This window comes from Typopeltis vanoorti, chromosome 7 (assembly GCF_054136105.1).
Source record: "Typopeltis vanoorti isolate ZY-2024b chromosome 7, IOZ_Tvanoo_1.0, whole genome shotgun sequence".
Lineage (NCBI taxonomy): Eukaryota > Metazoa > Arthropoda > Arachnida > Uropygi > Thelyphonidae > Typopeltis > Typopeltis vanoorti.
This window is the reverse complement of record NC_143555.1, coordinates 75,325,590-75,344,899: the sequence shown is the minus strand read 5'-3', so window position 1 is coordinate 75,344,899 and position 19,310 is coordinate 75,325,590. Positions and strand designations below refer to the sequence as shown.

Genomic DNA, 19,310 nt, shown 5'->3' with positions numbered 1-19,310 from the left:
AACGAAGTTCATCTACCAGTGGCGCAGGGGGGGGGTGAGTTTACGATCTAAGAATAGACTCTACACATAGCATATGACTGAGAGCATCTGCAGTGATCGCCAATACATGATACCATGATCTGCTCTGGCCCAGCCCAAGCCTGACCTGGTTCGCCTTGCATTCACAGCGGCCACGATTCCCGAGAGCTATAGGGAATCATGGCCTTATGTGACCGCTAATTCATAAATAATATAGAAATAGAAGACACGACACAACATAAATAAAAAAATAACAATTTTAATTAGGAAAAGATTTTTGGAAAATTTTCTAGTTTTTTTTAAAAATTTTTCTTTTATTGTGGGATCCGGCCCTATTACTATTCTGATTGTGTGGTATGTAACAACCACCAAACTAAACTATAGAATGAATACCACACAATCAGAATGAATTTCTGATTGTGTGGTACCAGTATTCCTTACATGTGAAGCTTCTAAACATATTGCCAAAATTCCAAGCAAAGCAAATCTACAGTACCTTAAACCCAAATTGTTCCATTTTAACCTTCACAAAAAGACGTGTACTTTTCTCTCAGCCTAGGGTCGGCACTGTTACTCATTTATGCAGGCTAGTGTATTTTGGTCAAACAAAATGTACAGCACAGACATATTTATTCATTATTCTGTTTTTATTACCTTACCTGTATGAGAGGTTAATCTTATTTAAGTTTTCATGCAATATCACATGCTAATATTTTGTGAGCTGTGTGGTTATCAACCCTATTTGAATCAGCAAGACAAACACATCAAAAAAGGTATAGCTTTATTTTGTACAAATATATAAAAAATTGAGTCTAGCAGGTATAACAACAACAATAAAAATAGATCAAACATACAATGAATGCATTTTTGGCAAAGCTGAGGAGGTTTTATCATTAAAGACTAGACATACAAAAATTCGATGTACAGAAAATTTAAAGAACAATGTTTCAAGATACAATAATGTATGATTAGTGCTTGAAACAGGCAAACACAGGAAGGAAAATTGTTTAAGGCTTTTGTGGAAAGAAGCGGGATGGCACTGTCTTATTTTAAGCACTGTGTATATTAAGTGCTCTTTTATTAAGAGGTCATATAATCATGTAACCTCTTAAATAAAACATGCTAGAAGGTATTCACATATATAAATTTACAACTATATTGATAACCATTTGTAATTAAATTTTGTAGTATGTTACATATTTTGAAACTGCATTGTCTGCTATTTGGTAATGTCATTTTAATTAAATAAGTGACTGTTCTTTGTCAAGAAGTTTTCATTAATTTTTCAAGTATAATGTTCATTCTCCTTATACAATTTTTCATACTGTCATATTAGCTGTATTATAATTATGATTACTTGTATTATAAGAATACTGGAAATAGCATGACATTACATTTTTCCTCGATCTCACTGAACGATTTTTATATGTGTACAAGTTTTTGTACATCAGTCACATTTGCAGGCAGGAGATTCAAAGGGCCTTTCTTACTGCAAACTCCTAAAAAATCAACAATGCACTAAAATGATGAATAGTAATCCTAAGTTGGGTCATTTTAACCTATATGGCTACCAATCTAATTTTTGCTATTAGATTGGTAGCCTGATAACAGCACACAAGAAAAAGTTCATTAAAAAAGAGCCATCATGAGTATGCTTGGAAACAAATAATTCTACACTAATGAAATCCATTAAAATTAGAAATCAGTGTACTATATCATTTTGGTACACACACTATCTATGTACAGGTATACTTCTTTAGCAGTATACCTGTACATAGATAGTGATATTGGAACAGTTTTTTTTTTTTTTTCCTTTTGTATTTGTGTGGGGAGGGAGAGAAGGCAATCAATGGACATCTGCACATATCACTGATTTTATATAATTTTTTAAGAATGAAATTAAATAAGTATTCAAGTTTTAAATCGGATAAAAATTGAAACACTTTTTGTATGTATCATATACTATAACCAAGTAAAAATATACAGGATAAATACTATATACAACTGAACTGGAATGATGCATAATAAATAGTCATTGCAGTTAAATATATTATGCTAAATGCAAATATTAATTACTTTAAAAATTTTCTAGGTTAAGAGATTTCTATAATATGGAAAGTATGATAGTTCAATGTCCAGAAGAGCGAATCATGCTCAAAGAAATTATCAAAATCAAACCTTTTCAGGACCAAATGTTTTTGTCTCAACATTAAAAAAGGGAGGATAAACAGCCAACTTGTCTACTGCTTGAATCACAGTCATGACGCAGTAGCTTCAGGTGCCTTTCCACCAATAAAACCCCAACCAATCAAAATAAAGTACTGGTGTACTATAGGCTCGAAAAACTCATACCACTAAGCATTACAAAAACTGAACCTTCTTATAGTGAGAGGTTTTCCAAACCAATAAACTATGAGATGAGAAATAATAATTTAATAAAAACTGGATGAATGAATGAAGATCGACAACACAATATGAATGGCAAGCCTTAGTTACTGTGTGTGAAAGGTCCACTCAACTAAAGCAATCATATTTAAAGCTTTTTGACTAGAGCTAAATAAAATATTTAAGTATTATATAACACAAAGGATTATAGGATATTTCCTTAATTGTGCCAAAGGTGTTGGAATAGTCAAATCACTGAATCGCATCAACAGATTCCATACCAACTGTCAATGGTTAAAATAAACAAATGGAAAACAAGTCTGGCTTACAAATGAGGTAGATATACTACAAGTTCTATATAATAAAACCTGCAATTTTAAGTGGATTTAAACTTTTTCTACATTACTTTTGTTAGTACACTTCTCACATTCTTAACACAAGGACCAAAGAATTTGCAATTAACTGTAAACTGGAGCACTAAAATATACTTATAATAATAATTATTTTTAAATGTTGAGCCAATACACAAGGAGTTGGTTGCATAATTACCCAACTTTTGGTGAACAAACAAATGAGCTGCAGACTAGCACTGACAGGACAAAATTTCTCAAAATATAATAGCTATTAATCAGATGAGAATACCATGTAGGGCATGTAGCAGACAATACAATTTCTAGATAAGCAAACTGTGATAACAGTACATTGTTTAAGTGACATATGTATGTGATCTTCATGTTTCTTTAATTTTATAATAATGATCAGAATACAAAAATGCTGTCTCCCACACATGCACATAACACAGACTTCAAATTAAAAAAAAATCTATATACATATGTACAGGTAATAATCTGGCATCTAAAAATACAAGGAACTTTATATGTACAGTATGTATAACAAATACAGAAATATAACCTCTGTATAATTTGATTTTGTAATAAAATTGAGTTAGGTGGGACATTCAGTAAGTAAGTGTTTTAAATCAACAGATGAAGTCTTCAGTGACAAAGAAAATACATGCCCCCGCTGATATGCATTACATAGAAGAGCCTTCCAATGACTGTGATTTTGCAAAGAACTCAAACAGCCACAAATAATCAGTGACTGCTGTCCCCTAGTAATAGCAACATTAAATTTCTTCCTGTGAAGAAGGGAAGAATTTTTAAATGAAAACAGGTTAAAGCATGTAAAAATAGAAACATCTATTTCTCGATTACAAAATCCTTCTACAGTATTAAGATCAATCTTATATCTGGATATGATTCCATGAAGTTGTTCTATGTAGAATTTACAATGTTCTTGATCTGGTAAAATAACACCTATAGTACAGTGTTTTGGAACTATATCCAGAATCTGAAGTAAAAGGCGTGAAATAAATTTTGCAGATAATACACTAATACCTGATGCTGTGATACTGGTCTCATCTTCTTGTTCTGAAATATCAAATAATACATATGGCTTTAAAGGAAAATTTTGATGTTTCTTGTCAACAATTATTGGTGTTATTAGTTTTCCAGAATAAAAGTACTGAAAAGGAAATGCCCATATCTCTGGATGAAGACTATACTGTTCTGCGAGTATATAAACAGGACTAGCTTTACCAATTTCTATAAAATATCTAAACATTCTTTCAAATAGCGACAGCTGATATCCATTTTCAGCTGCAGTGGCAGAAAGCACATAAGCAGAATGCTGCTGAGGATCTCCTATGAGTAGTAATTTATTAATACCATAGAGAAGAGGCACCAAAACCTCTGGTTCTGTAATCAGAGTAGCATCATCCACAATACAGCAACTAAACAGGGAATTATTTTTATCAAAGGCTTTTAATAAAACATCATGACGACAATCAGGTAAAGGACAAAGAATGATATCAGCATTAAGTATAAGATCCATCTGCATGTCAAAAATGTTTTTTTCAATATGTATACTTCTTTCTTTTAAAATTTCTTTTTTTTGTTGTTGAAGTTCAAGTTGATAACGACTCTGAGCTAGATCACTTTGTAACTGCTGTAGATTGTTGGCTGACATAACTCCGTCCTTAGCTAATGAAATATTGTGCTCAATAGTGTGGATTTTATCTTCTATAATATTTATTTCAGCATCACATTTATCCACTTCATGTCTGTCATTCCTTTTTAAATTCGAGGTTACCAACTCATCCAAAGAATAGCCTCGAAGTTCAGGATGAATCTGATTAACATGACCAATTCTTACAAAACGTAATTTGTCTGCTTCACCTTTTGGCTGAATTGCATTTTTTAAAGAGGTCAGTTTACGACCAATTTCATCTACTGCTGTATGAGATGATGCAGTTATTAAAATTCGCATGTGAGTGCTACATTGATTAAGTAGTTGTTGAACTAGTCCAATTATAGTATATGTTTTTCCAGATTTTGGTGCCCCATGTAGAAATGTAATATGCTCATCAGAATGTGGGTCCAGAAGTGAATTTGCAATTCCAATAATGGCAGATTTTTGACAACTGTTAAAGTTTCCAAATGCTTTCGGTTCCTTGCTACTATTCTGGCCTCTGTCTAATCTAGCATTCTCTCGAGGCTTTAGGATTTCTCCAACTAAAGATGAGGTATGAAGATGAAAAAGGGCATGAAAAGAATGAAGATGAGAATTTAATTGTGCCACAATTTCAATTTGAACAAGTTTAGTTGGATCAAATTCCTGTTTTTTAATCTTGATGACTATAGAGAATACAACTGCCATCTCATTTGCAATGAATAAATTAGAAGTGGATGACTGACCATTTTCTATTTTATGCAGTGTTTGGTGTGAAACATAACCAAACACTTTCGAAATATATTTTGATGAACACAAATGAAGATCAAGAGTAACTAAATGTCCTTGTCTAGGAAGAAAGATATCAAACACCTCATGACAACTAATACGAGTTTCACAATAGAGCGTGATTATATCATCAGAAGCAAAATATGAAGTTATAGTAAACAAATTTCCCACAATATGCCTTTGTCTTCTCCAATTCTGATAAACAGATTCCCAACCTTCAAGAAGTAACAAGGGATAATAGGTATCAATATACTCTTCAAATGTACTATAGGAAAGCTGAACTTTTCTAGGAACTTTTGTTAACAATGGTGGTGGTGAGGATGTTTGCAACTGCTCTTCAAGCCAAAATACATTCCATGATAAAATCTCTCTTAGAATGTAATCAGAGGAAGCTGAATTCATAAATTTTGTATGAGCAAAAGTTCTGTAAAGGTCAGAACCATTGGTGTTAATTTTATAATGAAGAATATGGTCATTTCTGATATCAGGATTTTTCTGTTGTGATAAATGAGCATGCCTCAATGGAGAACTGAAATAATTATCACTCAGTCTTGATTGTGTATTTCTTGATAATGAAACAGCATCTACTGCCTTTTTAAGTGCTACATAATTGTTTGTTACAATATCATCAAATGATTGAAATCTGAGTGGTTCTGATTCAGATGGCAAGGAATATTCTTTAGTGTGATTATCTGCTTTTCCTTGCTGGATACTTGGTAGGATATCTGAATTTTGAACTGTTGTTGATTTAGTAGACAGAGATAGAGTATCAGTATATTCGTTATCCACTGCTCTTCTAGAACTGTCTAAGACTGATTCTACTGCCTTTTTTAGATTGAGATAATTATCTGTCAAAAACTTTTGAAAATGCACATCATTAAGTAATGTCATTTTTTGAGAAAAATGATACCCAGTGTAATCTGAAACTACTGGAAACGAGTACGATAGATCATACTGTGGCACAGAATATGACTGTGTATTTTCTGAATTTTTAAAGAATGCAGAATTATTAACAGAGCTGGGATGCAATGTTAACCCAGAGCTTCCAGAATTTAAGACAGTATGCTGTTGACGGTCATAGCTTGGTTCTAAATTTGCACATTTCATTGACTTTGTTTCTGAAGTTTTTACACATTTAATCTGATGAGCTGCAGAAGCACAACTGTTACTTAGAAATTTTGTTTTATATTTTAAAAATTTACCTTTCATTAATGGTTTCCTTACAAGTGGTTTCTTTGGATTCTCTTCAGTTAGAAATGACATTCTGGAACTAAATTTGAACCTGTCAATTTTTGCTTTTTTCATTTTCTTTTTATTGTACATAGTACACTGAAAGTTTCCATCTTCTTTAATTTTGGAAATATCATAATCCTGGCATGACTGGTCACATTCTATAACAGATTTTGTTTTAAGTTTTTCTTTAACATCCAGTTTCTCACTTATTTTTTCACAAGCAGGTTTCTGTTCACATACTGGAATTCCAATACGTGTCCTTTCTTGTTTCACAATAGTTCTTAACTTTGATTTTCTTTTTTCTACTTCATTTTCTTCTTCAGTGTTACTTATGGTGATGCCATGTATTGGTTTACCTTCTAAATTGTTACTATGATAATTTATCTTAGAGATTATTTCAGAAAAGTTACAATGTTCTTGTTTTTTTGAGTCCAAATCATCATTGTCCTCCTTATTCCTTTTTATCAGGTGTAACTCTGATTTTTGAGCAGGTTTGCATTCAAATACTTCCAATATTTGAATATCTGAAGAATCACTATCTTCATTATTTTGCACAGTGGATTCCAATAAAAATGGTTCTGGATTGTTTTGGGCAGAATTTTTAAATGGTGCAATGTATAATGGATCCAATGAGTCTGTCTTTATATCTGTAAAATCATTATGTTCTATAACATCTGTACTATACCCAGACAGATTGGAGTCATCAGATGAAATCAAAACAGATGCTACCTCTGAATTATAAGCCCTGACATGATTTCCTAATTTTGCACATATGCTAAGTTTTGGTGAATTTTCAGTTTCATCCTCACTATCTGTGATTATTTTTAATTTTTGAGAATCTGCTTCATCACTTCCTGAATACAGAACTGGTTTTGAATCACTATCACTTTCTTCTCTACTCTCTGCCCAAACAATGCGATTCATTAGTTGTGTATTTGATACTGAACATTCTTCATACTGGACAGGATCAAGTGGTTCCTCCATCTGGAATTCTTCCAAAGTTTTAGTACTGGAATCAGAAATATCACCTGATTCTTCCTGCAAAATTTTAAAATCATGTTTGGCACAACAATCATTATTAATATTGTTTTTGTAGCTGCTTGAAAAGTCATCAGCAGTTTCATAAATTACCTGTTGCTTAGATAAGCCAATGCCTGAACCATTTTTATTTTTTCTTCTTTTTTTCTTTTTTTTAACAACTTTTTTTTTGTTCTTGACATTTTTAGAGGCACTTTGTAAGAGTAAGATGTGAGAACTGTCCGCTGTACTGGAGAGTCTAGTTTGTTGAGTGTCATTTAAAGCGCTAGAAATTATGGAGGAACAATTCATATTTTTCAAATCTGCTTCTGTGCATCTGTTTTGTAAAATAAATTCAAAATCCAGGTTAGTAATTGCTTTCGGAAGTCCCAAACTTATGATATCACCAACTTCCAAAGGATGCAAGTAGTTTTTTTTAATTTTTACCCTATTCACATAAGTGCCATTTATTGTGCCCAAGTCCTTAACAAACCATTTATTCTTTAAATTCCGCTTGAAATAAGCATGGCGGCGTGAAACATAAGGTGCATTCTTTAACAGGCGAAATGACTTTCTTCCAAGTACACATTTTTTCTTTTGTAGTAGTATTGTGCATGCACTAGCAACGCTGCCAGTTCGAAGTAAACACCAATTATGCACTGCAGAGATTGGATCCATATTTCTTCATATAAGGATAAACAGACCTATAAAAATAAACGGTGGATATTCAATGCAAAAACCTAGGTGTCAATTGCATAAATGAAACACTTTTGTGATAAGTTATACATTACCATTATTTTTAGAAAATGTTTTATTCCATGTGAAATCAAATTAAATTGAAGCTGCATAATTTTGTATTTTGATGAAAGTGAGCTATTTGGTTACCCCAAAGATGGAAGAAAATATAGTTTTTAGATTTTCCTAGCATTCTATTAATTATGGTGGCCATTTTTATTCAGCAGCTGCTTAATAGAATATTAAAATTAATCGCAATTCATTTCCAATACATTAAGTACGATTTCTAATGTTTTACTGATATTTTAATGATCAATATGAGTAATTTTTGATTTCTTATTTTTATTTTCAGAAAAATTAATTTTTTTTTTCAATATGGGAGCCACTGGTTTTAAGTATTCGGAGTGCTCTTTTTTCCATTTTGTACTCTATGCTAGGTTGAATCCACAAGTTTGATTTTTTTTTTTTTTTTTTTGTGAGAGTTTCATTTAAACATGTAGTGGAATATTGCCAAAACTGCACTGATTGAAGCATTTCTTCTAGGAAAAACATTTCCTCAATTTGTAAGTGTTTAATCTAAAGTTTGCAGAAAATTAAAAACAGCTGATTTTGAAGCTAAAAAAAATTATGTGGTGGGTCAAAAAAAAATTTTAATTAAAGATACCAAGAAATTACATACTGTTTAATCCTTTATCCAAGTGTAAGCAAACAAAGTTTGCGCCTGAAGTATTTTCAGGACTGGGGCAACTAATATATAGAAACTGATGACTTCACATCGCTGCACTTAGTATCCCATAATGCAAAGCACTTATCCTTATGACACCTTTTGGCTACTCATATAAGAAATTATGACTTCTGATTACTTCGACCTTGGTATCACTTCTGGGTCTGGCTCCCATTGATGAGACATACCCATAAGGATATGTTGCTTTACATTATGGGATACTAAGGCAAGTGATGTGAAGTCATCAGCTTCTATATTTGAGTTGCCCCAGTCTTGAAAATACTTCAGGTGCAAATTTTATTTGCTTACACTACGATAAAGGATTAAACCAAGTACAGTCGGGTCTCTTTTTATGCAGTAGATACGTTCCACAGAAAAAATTGCACAAAAAAGACCAAAACTTACATTGGAAAAAAAAAAAAAAAAAAAAAAAAAAAAAAAAAAAAAAAAACAGGGATATGTTCTATAATTTTCTAAAATCACATAAAACCGAAGCAATGAATTAAAATAAATCTAAAATCGCATAAAAAAAGCTCATGAAAATTCACCAAAATAAGAATGCCTAAGTTTGTTTTAAAGCTTCATTCATTTAATTTTATTGGAAAGTAATTTTTTTTTTTTATTAAACATTTTGTCATCAGAATTATCATCGCTATTAGACAATATTCAGCAACGTTTGCGAACTGGTGCAAAATCACTTTCATCACCAGAAGAGAGAGTCAGCGCATCAGATCTGCATGGTAAAGGAAATGGTTCTTCACAAACAGAATTAGCTTCACCCTTGTTCTGTGATGATTTTTTTTCTTCTGACAATATAATCAGTGATTAAACTTTGCGATGATGATTTCACTAATTTTTTTATACAGCGCGCGATATCCAGATATACAGTTCTTCAGCTCACATTGGAATTTAAAGGATCGTTCAGAATTTTTGTCATTAACAAGAAAATGATTTTCCAATTTACTGCACAGTTCAAGACCTTCTCGAATTATATTTGCAATGAGCAGAAGAGGTTTTTCTTCCACTTCACTATCGTTTTCTGAATCTTCGATGATATCTAAAGTTAATCGATATCCAATAATATCATCGTCACTTAAGGCATTATCCACAAACAATTCGTCTACATTGTTCTGGCTAAATTTATCAAAGCCTTCTTCACCAATTTCATGTGCCAATGTAATGATTTAATCTGATAATGTAATGTTTGCATGGCTGCACTGTTTGCAACACATCCAGGCCAAGCTACTTCCCAGCAAGCATTTAAAATTTGTGGTCTCATTTCAGCGATAGCAGATGCAACATGATTTAAGCAGTCGAAAATAGAAACTTTTTTCAAAATGTCAGTTACTGTTAATGATTCATTTTCTAGTTTATCCAATATAAATTGAAAAGTGTGCTTAACGTAATATTTTTTAAAAGTAGCAATTATGCCTTGATCTAATGGCTGAATAATGCTTGTTGTATTGGATGGAAAAAACACTACCTGCACATTTGGATGTTCTAAATGCGGATGACTTGGTGCATTGCCAGCAATTAATAAAACTTTAAAATCGAGAGCTCTTTGCTTAATATATGTTTCAACTTCTGGTACAAAGCAATTATTGCTTTTTTCCTCACACTTTGCGATGTAAGTTTGACTAGGCATTTTCTTCCAAAACAATCCTGTTTCATCAATGTTAAACACTTGATCGGGACAATATCCATCATCTTCAATAATTTTGGCTAACTTCTCTTGAAATTTTGGCTGCTTCTTCATCTGCTGCTGCAACCTCGCCTGTAATCTTCACGTTATGAAGTGCATTCCTTTTTAAAAACCCGGTTTACCATCCTTTGCTAGCCCAAAATTCTTTATCAGCCTGGGAAGCGGAAGTAGACAGCTCCAATTGCTTCATCTGTTCATAAAACCAAAGAGCTTTTTGTCCAATTAAATAACCACTTATAGGAATTCTTCTTTGAGTTAATTCTTCAATCCAAATTATGAGTGCTCGTTCCGTGTTTTCTAATAAAGCATTTCTTGAGTACGATGATAATTTGGCACTGAGTTTCGTTCCAGAAATGACAGATTTTCTTATTGCGACTTCATTCTTTTTAATTGCTCTTATAGTAGATTTGCCTAAATTAAAATGTTTACCAATCACTGTAGATCCCTCTCCTTTTTGCTAAGCAATCTAAAATTGCAATTTTCATTCCCAAAGAAAAGAAATTTCTTTGGTGCTTTTTTTTTTTCCATTGGGCCAAATTTAATTAATTATTAATGATCAATTATTAACTAATAATAAAAAATCTGCTAAAGTAACAATTAAGTATTAATGAATACATTACAAAATAACCAAGGTGATGCATGAAAATTTCAGGATTTGTGAAGTGTTTCCGTTGCAGGAAAGTTTGGGAAACGCTGGATTACCCTATTATTGGAATGGATTCTCCCTCTGTTGACACTAGCAGAAGTGTCGAAAGGTCACGTATCTGTGGGCGTGCAACGCATAACTTCAAATCCGCATAAAAAGAGATCCGAGTGTATATAATTTCTTGGTATCTTTAATTCATAGTATAACCAAGTGAAAAAATTATAAAGCACAATTGATCCAATTCAGTTCCTTTTTCTGCATATTTATATGTATATAAACCTACCTTTCTTTTTTTTTTTTCTTGGATAATGAGTGGTGTGCCATGTTAATGGGAGAGTAAGAAATAAATTGTTTTTTTTTTTTTTTTTTTTTTTTTTTTTTTTTTTTTTTAAATATCTGAGTACATAAAGTGTGGAACATGTAATAAGAACTGAAATCTGTAAAGCCCCCCCCCCCCCCAGCACCATCACATGGCAAGAGTTCATGTAATGTTTCTGTGAGAACCAACAGGCAACTGGCCACAAAGACAAGCTAACAAAGGCCTATTGAAAACTACACATTGTCATAGCAAACCATGTTTGATTTCTATGCTAGTATGCTAGTAGTCTTGCTGGTATCGATAAAATTAACAAAACAAGAATATATCATATTTATATCCTATTCAACAAAAATGTTGCTGTCCACCACTATTCTGTTTCAGAACACTTTGAAGTTGTTTGCCATTTGAGCAGCAGAGATTACAGAATGACTATCTGCTGTGTACTGACGAGATCATAAATCCTTTGAGAAAAGAAATTACATAATTGTGAGTACCAATTATTATTACCTAGCAAAGTAAATTTAGTGAAACTTTATAAGCACTTCAAACTGCAGTCAGTCACCAATATAATATGTAGGAATTATATGAAATTATATTGCTTACATAGCTAATTTACTCGTTAAAAAAATAAATAAATAAAAAAGCAGTGTGTTTTAAATGTTTATTATTATTACGGGCAACTCCAGGGAGTCCTTAGACTCATCGAGGGAGGCCCCAAATCATGTTCATCACCACTGTTCGACATTCACACAGTATCTATCATACCTTGCCTTAAACTCATTCACTGTCAAAGCACTGACTATAGACTCTAGCAGCTTATTCCACTCATTCAGCACTCTAAAAGTAAAGAACCCAGCTCTAACACCCTTACTAACCACACTCTTGCCCAGCTTCCATGGATGCTCCTAGTCCTCCCACCACCAGCCCTGTTATCAAAAATATCTTCTGAATTAATCTTATAGAAACCCTTCAGTAATTTGAATGTCTCAATCATATCTCCCCTCCCCCGCCTATCAATCAATTTCTGCAACCCACAAATCATCAATCTGTTCTCATAAGGTTCATTCCACAGACCTGCTATCATCTTGGTCACTCGCCTCTAGATCCTCTCAACCTCCTCCTCCCCACCAAGAAGAAACCTAGGTGACCAAATCTGGGCACAGTAGTTGAGATGGGGTCTTATCAAGACTCGATACAGAGGAACAATAACATGCTTGTCTCTGCTCGTCAAAGTATTCTTCAGCAACCAAGTGATTTGATGAGCTGATTTGGCCACTTTTGCAATGTGTCCCCTAAACTTCAACTCCTTATCCACCAACACTCCTAAATCTCTCCCCTCATCAATTTCCTGGAGTACAGTTCCACCAATGTAGTAAACTGCTGCTAATCTTTTCACCCCAAAATGTATAATCTTACATTTTGCCACATTAAATTGACATCCATTCTCCTTAGCCCAGACCTCCAATCTATCCAAATCATCCTGCAAAATTTTGACATCATCTGCATTCACTATTGCCCTACCCAACTTTGCATCATCCGCGAACAAATGAACTGTTCCTCTTAGATCCTTTCCTATATCATTAATGAACAAATTAAACAGCAGTGGTCCAAGAACAGATCCTTGTGGCACACCACTAGTCACAGGCTGTCTTTTGGACTCTACACCTGAATAAACCACTCTCTGATATCTCTCCGTCAACCACCCTCCTATCCATCTCACCAATCCTATATCCATCCCCATATGCTGCATTTTACTGATTAGAATTCCATGTGGTATCCTGTCAAAGGACTTAGCAAGGTCCAGTAGAATCACTGTAAACCTTGCTAAGGCCTTTGACATCACAATTCCAGTATAAGCTGTTGGTTCTTCCATTCCTGCAATGTCACCACCTGGATGATATACTCTTGCAAAGTGCTCGCTCAGTAATTCCGCTATATCGACTGATTCGGTTACCTCCCTACCCTCAGCATTTTTTAAAATCATTCTGCCATGAACATTTTTCCTTTTACTTGCAACATATTGAAAAAACTGTTTGGGATTCTCTTTAGCCTGCATGGCTAATATTCTTTCATAACCCGCTTTTGCTTTTCTTACTACCCTTGTTATCTTTCTGGCCTGAGCTTTATACTGTTCCTGCACCTGAAAGTCACCTTTCTCCTTAAATTACCTCCACAATTGTTTCTTTTTTTGCAGTTCACGCTTAATGGTGTTATTCATCCATTTAACCCCTACTTGATTTATTATTCGGACTCTTGGTATATTATTAGGGCCTCCCTCGATGAGTCTGTCGACTCCTTGGAGTTGCCCGTAATAATAATAATAATTATTCCACTTTTACATTAATATCTATCACTTAAAAAAAAAAAAAAACTACCAACATGAAATTTACTTACTTCAGACACAAGATATTAAAATATGATTTTTATGTACTCAATATGCTGGGTGTGTGTGTGTGGGGTGCTGTTTTCTACAATTTTAAAAGTCTAGAGAGGCTGAAGGTATGATAATAACAGAATGGGACCAATTTTGATTTGTAGTTACCTATTGGGACTATCGCTCATAAACATTTCAAATTTTTATTTGGTCTCCACACAACTTTCTTGGGCTTCAAAATCATCATAATCAAATTCCTGACATGCACCATCAGGGATGATATACAGGATATCATGATAATTCCTGTCAACAACTTTCCTCCAAATTAATCTGTAATCTGTCACGACTCCAATATTATCAGATCTTATTTCTTTGACTCTTATAATGCATTTTTTTATTATATCAATCCACCTAGATCTTGCTCTTCCTCTGGCATCTTTTTCCTACCATTGTGGCAATGAACAATTGTTTTAACCTTTCCTCTGCCATTCCGCTTAAGTGAACCTACCACCTGAGATTAGTGCTGCTAACACATCCTGAATGCTAACGATGTCAAGTTCTTTCATAATGTCTTAATTTTTAATACAATACTACCATGCCATCTATTCATTCTCATAATCATCTTGTACACTGCTAGTTTAGTATTTTGACTAATTTCTCTTTTATTCCATATAAATTTATTCAACTGACTTCCTACCATACAGCTCTGCTCATTCTGTTATCTATTCTAAGTATTTCATTTTTCATCTTAACTAAAAATTGTGCCTAAATAACTGAAACCTGTTCTATAGGGGATTTTTCTATTCTCGCAGACAACCTCGCCACATGCCTCTCTGACTGAATCAATCAATCAATGCTTTCTTCAGGGTTTAACAGTAAATCTCCAAAGTTTGGTTCTTGTTTTCAATCTCTTTCATTTTTTTTTTAGCTGACATATAACATTATCTGCACAAAGTAAAGAGTTGAGATTAACATCTCCAATTTTGATATCAGTTTTAATACCACTTTCTTTCATAATGTGATCCATATAGATGATGAATCAGAGTGGAGATAATTTACATCCTTGTCTCACACCTGATTGATTTCACATCAAACCATTTTCCTGTACACCTCCTTCAGTTCCAACTGTTGCCTTACAACTGAAATATAGACAAAGTATTGCTTGATATAATGCTTCATTATTTTTTGGATGATAAGCCACTCCGGACTATAAGACTCACCCCAAATAGTGAGACCTGGCTATTAGAAGCAGACATACTAACCAGTATCTAGTGCAAATGATACAGTATTTTTAGGGAGGATAGACAGGACATGAGAGGAGGAGGAGGAGGGAGGAACACTGCTAATGATATCAGATGAACTGAATCCAATTAGAGTTGACACCTATGCCTGCAACCAAGTGTAAGGTCATACACAATATCAGTTTTGACAGGTATCAAAAAGTCATGTATGGGAAGGGGGTCAATCTGCAAGATTCAAAGTAACTAGTGTTACTGTCTCTCGCTGCATATGTGGGAATCCCTGATTTACATATGAAAACTTCCAGTGTTAATAGTAGTTAGTGGGCAAGCATATGTGGTTTTGAACGGTTCATTTGGATTATTTTTATAATTCGTTGAATTTTTTATTGTCATAAAACTATAAACATGAATGTAAAACTATAAACTAAATAGCAAAATACTGAAACAAGTCATGAAATTTAAATACCCAGGTATAATTGATGGAACAGGATGAAGTAAAAGAACAATCCCTTAATTATTAAGGGATTGTTCTTTTACTTCTATCCCTTAATTATTAAGGGATTTAAATTTCATGACTTGTTTCAGTATTTTGCTATTTAGTTTATAGTTTTACATTCATGTTTATAGTTTTATGACAATAAAAAATTCAACGAATTATAAAAATAATCCAAATGAACCGTTCAAAACCACATATGCTTGCCCACTAACTACTATTAACACTGGAAGTTTTCATATGTAAATCAGGGATTCCCACATATGCAGCGAGAGACAGTAACACTAGTTACTTTGAATCTTGCAGATTGACCCCCTTCCCATACATGACTTTTTGATACCTGTCAAAACTGATATTGTGTATGACCTTACACTTGGTTGCAGGCATAGGTTGATATCAGTTTTAATACCACTTTCTTTCATAATGCGATCCATATAGATGATGAATCATCTATATTCATCATCTATATGGATGATGAATCTCGCTGCATCATCCATATGCAGCGAGAGACAGTAACACTAGTTACTTTGAATCTTGCAGATTGACCCCCTTCCCATACATGACTTTTTGATACCTGTCAAAACTGATATTGTGTATGACCTTACACTTGGTTGCAGGCAATTTTGATATCAGTTTTAATACCACTTTCTTTCGTAATGTGATCCATTTCATCAATCAATAAAACAGATAAATACTAGTTTGTTAAATTCTACGTTTTCTATTCTTTGCTTTATAAAAATTATAGCACAAGTATTTGTTCATTATAATTTAGTCTTGATTCTAATTATCTCATAATTCTTGTATGTATTTTTAGGGTGGTTTATAGTAAGTTTATTCCTTGATAGTTTTTTGGTTCAGAAATCAATTCCTTCCTTTGATTTTAGATCCTTCTCTACATTAGTTTTTGTGCTCCATAAAAGTCATATTTCAGTCGTTCAGAATAACCTTCCCAATATTTTTTATGAGTCTTATTTTATTATTTATTAATTTGATCCTGTAAATGTTCATTAAATGCAGTTCTTTTTTTTTTCTTTTGGATAGTGTTTTTATTTCTTCAGTACATACCAGAGTCCATCTTGTTTTGTATTTTTCCATTTGTTTCTGTCCCAGTGCTTCACATGCTACTTATTTAATGTTCATTTTGAATTTTTCCCAATGAGAATCTATATCTTCATTATAATTTTTTTTTCCCCACAGAAAGGCTCGATATAGGTGATTTTGGGCATACATATTCTACTACATAAATACATTAAAAAAAATAAATCAGACAGATTCAACATAGGGTCAGGGCAAGGTATACACAAAATGGGGAAAAAGAGCATCCTAAACAGCTAAAGCAGAAGGGCTGCCACCTTGAAAAAATAATAATAAAAAAAAAAAAAAAAAAATCAGCTAACGCCTTTTTATTCCCATATATACGGGAGTAGGCGAGGCCATTTAGCCCTATCTAACTTTTGGAGACTGAGTGGGCAGTTCAATCTCCACTGGTACCCAATCAGAGACAGATGGCCCAAGGCTATCACCAATTAAGCGGTACGCAGTGAAGAGAGACGGCTCAAATGTGCCGCCATCTCGTGGTCTCTAACCCTAACACAATATATTTAATGTCTGAAATAATGTGGGTTCTACGGTCGATTTTCTTGAGTTTACAGGACGAAAAACCCGAGTTTCCGGGAGGAAAAACCTGCTTGCCCGTGCCAGAGATCGACTAACTCGGGAACCGGTCGAAAAAAGGCTTAGAAAAATTTCCTCTAGTCACCGACTAGACTAGAAACCAAGACTTCCTTCGTGCGGCCTAGTGCGATGGTGTGCAAACGCCACATCCACTGAGCTACACAGGCTCTTAAAATAATAATAATTTTAATAAAAAAAAAATAATAATAATAAAAAATAATATAAAATATTTTGTCTTAAAATGAAAGTAAGAAATCAAATTCTACACTAAACAAGGACTTGAACAAATAAACTTCAAAACTGGATAATCTGCAAAATAAACTGTGATTAAATTTAAATCCCCTACAAAACTGCAAAAATCAAATCTTCTTAATCAAATATATTGATTAAGAAGATTTTTAGGTATTAAAGGTGCCTGATCTGATGAGTATTACTACTAAAAGGAAAACAGGATATAGTCAAGAAGACTTTATGTGTGTTATATTGATTGATGAAAAGGATCCTGAAAATGAAGTACAGAGCCTTGTAACTTCTGGAAAAGAGCCTTAACAGAAAGAGAAAAAGACTATGAACTTTTTTTTGTGATTGTGAAAGAAAAAGTGTTTAGTCTTAAGAGTAAGTTTATATTTTTAAATAAGGCCTTGGATCCATATAATCTGTAGTTATAGTTTTGTATTATTGCTAGAAGTGTATATATATTGTTTTAGTTTTATTAAATGTGTTTATTTTGTACTTGGTTTTGAGTCAATGATTAGTTGGATTCTGAAAGAGTGAGTTAAAGTCATTGCACCAATTGGAGTGAACTCTTTGTGCAAATATAATAACATATAGTGACACTCGGAGTCAAAATAAAAATAATTGTTAGTAAAAGAGATTTATATAATAAATCACCTCATAAGTATATAGAGAGAATAATAATATACATAAAGGAAGTATATATAAGAATACATATATAAATAACAATGCCGCAGCCTACAGGATAATTGATTATGATAACTAACAAAAGTATTTTAAAATTCTAAAAAAAAAAACCTATAAAGTTTTATATAGCAAATTATCTTAATGGCAAATACAAAAAGTACTGTAATTAATAAAATTCCTTTTCATTTGACTGGAGAAGATCATTGATGTACAGAAGGAAGATAGACAGCAGGCAAAAAGAAGAAAGGAGACATGGCAGCACCATAATTAGTTGTGAAGACAGAAGCTAAAGATCCATCCATTATCATATAATTCACAACCATAGAGGAAAGCTGGAACCATGCTGCCAATTTCTTCATAATGTAATCAATGTAGATAACAGCACCCTTGTATCTACATCGTAACATCTTTCTGTACTTCCTTTAATTCTAACTGCTGATTTACACTGTATAACATAATATTTACAGCATACACATGCAGTATTTTGAATAGTTCATTCTTCATGCTTCATCACAGTGCTTTTTATGGAGATGGTACTCAATGGTGTGACATACCAACACCTTTATTAACAGTGACATGACATATACGAATGCATTACATTTCGAAATTTGTCATATTCAGTAATTTTTTTATATCTTTACCTACTGCAAACATGCTTAGTTATTTAATGAAATTTGCATTTTCATGTCTAGCATTAAGATAATTTGCTATATAAAACTTTATAGGTCTTTTTTTTTTTTTAGAATTTTAAATTACTTGCATGTTTATACATTAAAAAAGATATGCAAACAGAAAGCTTGTGACAAATTTTTGTGTTGCCTCTCAATCACGAATTTGTTAAATAAATCAGTTTACTTGAATTTCGGAAAGACCTAACTAAACAGTTTCAGAAACACTGAAGCATTTGATGAATGCTCTGAGTAAGATATCTATTTCCACATGTGAACGTAAATGGAGATTTTCACAAATCAATTTAATAGTGAGCCCAACCACAGCTTTGTTGAAGACAAAAAAATTTCTTCATGTCTA

At 33.0% G+C, this 19,310-nt stretch overlaps 1 protein-coding gene across 1 annotated transcript in view; it reads right to left on the bottom strand.

Annotated features, from left to right (window-relative positions):
* Positions 1 to 782: 782 nt before the first annotated feature.
* Positions 783 to 19,310, bottom strand: part of LOC150104788 (helicase senataxin-like) — a 28,962-nt gene continuing 10,434 nt past the window's right edge. The window contains exon 2 of the mRNA XM_090395353.1: positions 783 to 8,156. Within this exon, the coding sequence (XP_090251479.1) occupies positions 3,349 to 8,130 (4,782 nt within the window). The 5' untranslated portion in view covers positions 8,131 to 8,156 and the 3' untranslated portion in view covers positions 783 to 3,348. The remainder of the gene's footprint in view (positions 8,157 to 19,310) is intronic.